We start from the raw sequence: 5,011 nt of genomic DNA on the forward strand, positions 1-5,011 counted from the left end.
TTGAAAATCCATTTTATTCTGATGTTCTAAATAACTTTGTGAGAAAATCATTTTAATTTCTGGTGTAAAACATGGATTACACAATTGACATTCTACACGAAAACAATCATTACATTCTATACATAATTCTGGTAAAACCATTATATTCTTGTCAGCTACTTCCATTTGTTTTTCCATTTTATTTCTAAAATATAAATTAAAATTTTTTTAATAATATACCTTAAAAAATTTTTAATTTAATTATAAATTTATGAGACCTTATTTTTAAAGAATCTTTTCTGATTCTTTGTCCTATACCGACTAATGAAAATAAATTGAATATAATTTGTTCATAAAGTAATTGATTTGCTGGATAATGTGCTGAGGATAAATTTGGAGACATATTTGCCTCCATGATATATACATTTAAATCTTCATCAAGAGCAAAATCAATTCTAATTAATTCGAAAAAATTTCTTTCATTTCCAAAACGTTTTACAGCTTTTATAATATAACTCTCTTTTAACAAAATAATTTCTTTGATTGCTTCATATATATCATTCCAAATTTTTTCTGGATATTTTCCATGCGAACGTACATATGCGTCGAATGAATTTTTCATTGAAAATTTTAATTTAGTATAATAATGTTTCAAAGATGGAACATTCCAAATTGGCAAGTAATCATCACCAACTATATATTTGTCTAAAATTTCAGAATTGAATGGATAATATTTTATGGGACAAAATCTAAAAAGAACATCACCTTTATATGCATATACTCTAAGAGGATTCACAGATGTAATTACGACATATATTCCAATATCAAATTTATATCCATCTATAAGAAATGGTCGCTGTATAAATTCTTGCATAAAAGATCCAATTTCTGTTACACTTATTTCGCTTGTATTTTTTATACTAATACCCCGATGATTATTCGATTTTTGTACAAATATTTTCTCGGAATGTTGATTAGAATATAAAAGAAATTCTTCATATTGTTCTGGTATTTTAAATGCTGGTAAGATATAGCGACTTTCTGATGTCGATAAATCTACTTTATTTGTAATGTATCCACAACCAGGAAAATGATTAATTCGTTGATGAGATTTCAATTTGTTCATACTAAAATTTAAAGTTCTAAATGGGTAATCATGTGCCCACAGTAAATCCCAATTATATTCATCATGAGTTTGTTTAAAACCCAAACGTTCTAATACGATAAATACATGTTTTAAATGTTCAATATTATTACTTCTTGTATATATTCGATACAATGGATTTCTTTCTTTCATTTCTAATACTTTTATTTGCATTTTTGTTAAATTTTCATGGTAGTATAAAAAAGAAAAAAATAAATAATATAAAATTATTGGACCCATTATAGAATATAAAAAAATTTTTAAAAATGTTTTCATTTTTAAACTAATCATTTGAGTATAAATTGTAGAATGAACATTCTAAAAACAATTTAATTATTAATTTAAATAATGAAAATAATATAACTTAAAAAGATTTACAAACCTGTTTATTCAACATGATTAAATATAAAAATCTAATCTTAATAAAATTATATATATTTATAAAATTATAAATATATATATATAAACATGTATATGTATATATATTTGTGATCAAACCATTAAATTTTAGTCATTTAAAGTACCGTTATAAATTTCTCTACATTATTCACTTCTAAATGAGAACATACATTTAAGAATTAGTTTCTATACAATAAATCGCCTATATTATATTCTGTTTTTCAAATATTCTATTTACTTTTCTTTAAAATAACTTTAATGAAATAAAATATGCAAAATTATTTTTAGTAATAAAATTTATTTGATTTATTATAATATTTATTATTATATATTTACTATTTATTTATATTTATATGCTTACTATTTATATTATATTATTAAATTATATTTTTTATACAATTTTAATATATATGTATATATAATAATACGCATGTAAAATAAATATACATATTAATACATATTAACGACATATTAATATTTAAATATATTTAAAAATTGGCGGAAAATATATAGAACATTACTGTCATGAATAATGTATTAAATTAATACACAGATAAGAATAGATATTTTTTATTTAATGTATTTTTATATCCATATTTAGAAGCATTAGGGCTCCTTTACAGAGTTTTTTCCTTACTATTTTAATATTATTCTTATTATATATTTTCCTAAAATAAAATTAAATTTTGGGCAATAAGTAAATTTAATAAATCCATTTTTATAAAAAAATTTTACAAATTTATTTTTATTAAGTTATAATATAAAATATGTGCATAATTTTTAATTCATGAATAATTTAACTCATACATGAATCTGTATTAGGAATATATAACAATTGAAAAATTTATGAATACAATATATAATGCATGGTAATATTTATAAAAAAATGTCAAAAAATTATTTTTAAAATTAATTAACTTTTATAATTGAATTGAATATAATTTTTTCATTTTAAATTGTAGAGGATATATCAAACACTATAATTTTTTGCGTATAGTATTTAGAACATTTATCATTTATTATTGTTAATTGTAAATTTTAAAAATAAAAATTTATTCATATGCTTAGGATTTAATAAAATCAGAAAAAAAAGTTCAGTTATCGTAATAATCAATGTTTCATAGTCATCTATATTATACATATACAAGAATGATTAAATCGAAAAATATAAATTTCTATATTTTATTTTTTATTAACATATTATAGACTTAATTTATATCATATTTATAATTTTTGTAATAAAATTGGTTTTTAATTTTAATTAATAAATCTTTTTATATTGAATCGATAACGTCACTTGTGATACAAAAACATTAAGCATTAACAAGTGAATTTGAAGAGCATTAAAAAGCATTGCATATCACATCTAGTTCATATCTTATCTGTGACTAACATTGTTTTCGATCTTTTAGATTCTTGAATCGGTGTAGTTATTATTTCAATAAAAAAGAAATGGGATTTCAAAATATTTGGTATTCGCATCCGCGAAAATATGGACAAGGATCTAGGTCTTGGTAAATATATTACTATTTTTTATTTTATTATACTTCAAATAAATAAATTTGTATCAAAAAATTATATAAAATATATTTGACCGCGTGTCAATGTTTTTTCTATATATATCATCATATATTTTATTCAACAAAAATTGTTTTAAAATATTAATTGCTATATTATTATTATTTATTATTAATTATAAATGATATTTAAAAAAAAACTTTTCTGTATTTTTTAATATTTTTAATAATGATAAGATAACCTTAATATTACAATTAATCATATTATTTTATAGTCGTGCTTGCGCAAATAGACATGGATTAATTCGCAAATATGGTTTAAATATTTGTCGACAATGCTTTAGAGAATATGCTGCTGATATTGGTTTTAAAAAGGTATAAAATTTGATCTTTTAAATTTAAAATATATATATCTTTATATATTTATTTTCAATTTTCTTTTACAGTTGGATTAATATTGCAACAATTCCTAAATTCATTCAAATGTGAATCCCATATAACACATTAATTGATGAAATTGATGAAATTTTTATTGACAACATTATTTTGAAAAATTAAATTATGTTGTATTCTATATAATTATAATAATAAAAATAATTATTTTATGAAATATTAGTATCATTGATTTTATTAATTTTCGTGTATTTTTATAAATATATGTTTTTATAATATACAATTTATAAAAACATTAGTATAAATTAGTGTTAAGTAAAATTTTTTAATTAAATTAAGTTAAAATTACCTTAGATTTGAAAATTATATTTTTCAAAAAATTAATGCGTTGTTTAAATTTATGGATATATACAATCTTACATAAAAAAGTCTATTTTAAGATAATTTTGTTCATATTTATGTGGACTATATAGAATGTATAGATTTACAGAAATCAATAGATAAGACTCAACTAGTAATTTTTTAAGCAATTTCAAGCCATTTTTTTTTTTACAAAAATTTTTACTTCGGTTTTATTAACGAGTTATTAAAAAAAAACATTAACCAATCATAGAGTGTTAGAGTGTTATGTACCACCAGTGAATTATTAGATTTAAACAAACAAGTTGAAATAAATATGCTGAACAATTATTAAATAAAAATTATATCGAGTTATATTACTTACAAACTATGAATAAATTAATTATCTTGTTCATTGGCCAAAAATCATTTTTACTATATTATCAATGATTCAATACGATTCATTCCCTAGATGATTATATTTTTCTATGTCTGGCAATCTTGTTTTTCACAATATCAAATAAACATGTTTTAAATGTATATACGTAGACAATACAATATACGAGTTATTTATAAATATATATCTTAAATAAAAAATAATATTTGTATATTTGCATATATTTCTTAAATGCAAAATATGGTATTTATAAATCCTCTACATTATACAAGTCTACTTGGAGATTCTGCATCATACGTTTGGCGAACTTTTGAAGCAGTAAGTTGTAAATTTATTAAAAAATTTAATAAAAAAAAAAATGATTTCTACTTTTATTATAATTAAAATATATTTAAATGATCTTGTATAAATATTATGAAATTAATTTATTACAACTAATTTATTAAAACTGTATTATAACTGTTTATTGATATGATGTTAAATTTAATGACATCGAATTATAAACATTTTCGGAAAATAAAATTAATGTAATATTAAATATTTATTCTATATCGTTATAATCATTAAATTGAATCATTAATTGTAAAAATAATCATATTTTTTAAAATTATGATTTAATATTTATAACAGAAATTAAGAATTATGAAGTTTATCTATTATTTTTATTTTTATAAAAAATCTTTTAAGTAATATTAAATATGCAATATCATAATTATAAATATTATAAATAATATATATATTATTATTTTTAGAATCTTTTTAGCAAGTTAAAATACAATTTGTACCTAATAGAATTTATTACTTGTAATTACAACTTGAACTATTATTTTATATATGTATATA

At 19.1% G+C, this 5,011-nt stretch overlaps 3 protein-coding genes across 5 annotated transcripts in view; 2 read left to right on the forward strand and 1 right to left on the reverse strand.

Moving 5' to 3' along the window:
- The window catches only part of LOC102670937 (probable tubulin polyglutamylase ttll-15), a 2,387-nt gene extending 612 nt beyond the window's left edge, over positions 1 to 1,775 (reverse strand). Inside the window, exons 1-3 of one of the 2 annotated variants that reach the window (XM_006616468.2) lie at positions 1,506 to 1,775; positions 258 to 1,441; positions 1 to 184 (exon numbers count right to left, since the gene is read on the reverse strand). The exon at positions 1 to 184 is cut by the window's left edge and continues 19 nt beyond it. In XM_006616468.2, the coding sequence (XP_006616531.1) occupies positions 1 to 184; positions 258 to 1,441; positions 1,506 to 1,520 (1,383 nt within the window). In that variant the 5' untranslated portion in view covers positions 1,521 to 1,775. The remainder of the gene's footprint in view (positions 185 to 257; positions 1,442 to 1,505) is intronic. The other variant, XM_031510860.1, reaches the window with a different exon arrangement.
- Positions 1,776 to 2,865: 1,090 nt separating this feature from the next.
- Positions 2,866 to 3,519, forward strand: LOC102671069 (40S ribosomal protein S29). Of its 2 annotated transcripts, XM_006616469.2 has the most exons (3): positions 2,866 to 3,036; positions 3,315 to 3,414; positions 3,486 to 3,519. In XM_006616469.2, the coding sequence occupies exons 1-3, from the start codon at positions 2,975 to 2,977 to the stop codon at positions 3,492 to 3,494; spliced, it is 171 nt and encodes a 56-aa protein (XP_006616532.1). In that variant the 5' UTR covers positions 2,866 to 2,974; the 3' UTR covers positions 3,495 to 3,519. The 2 variants fall into 2 exon arrangements, with proteins under 2 accessions (XP_006616532.1, XP_006616533.1); XM_006616470.1 differs by lacking the exon at positions 3,486 to 3,519 and having other exon boundaries at positions 3,315 to 3,420.
- Positions 3,520 to 4,073: 554 nt separating this feature from the next.
- LOC102671539 (transmembrane protein 256 homolog) overlaps positions 4,074 to 5,011 on the forward strand; it is a 2,056-nt gene continuing 1,118 nt past the window's right edge. Inside the window, exon 1 of the mRNA XM_006616473.2 lies at positions 4,074 to 4,486. Coding sequence (XP_006616536.1) covers positions 4,400 to 4,486 — 87 coding nt within the window. The 5' untranslated portion in view covers positions 4,074 to 4,399. The remainder of the gene's footprint in view (positions 4,487 to 5,011) is intronic.

This window comes from Apis dorsata, unplaced genomic scaffold (assembly GCF_000469605.1).
Source record: "Apis dorsata unplaced genomic scaffold, Apis dorsata 1.3 scaffold_265, whole genome shotgun sequence".
Taxonomy (NCBI): Eukaryota; Metazoa; Arthropoda; class Insecta; order Hymenoptera; family Apidae; genus Apis; species Apis dorsata.

Coding starts and splice junctions, on each gene's coding strand:
- LOC102671069 (XM_006616469.2), top strand. CDS start 2,975: ATGGGATTTCAAAATATTTGGTATTCGCATCCGCGAAAATATGGACAA. Junction 3,037..3,314: donor GGACAAGGATCTAGGTCTTG/GTAAATATATTA, acceptor ATTATTTTATAG/TCGTGCTTGCGCAAATAGAC.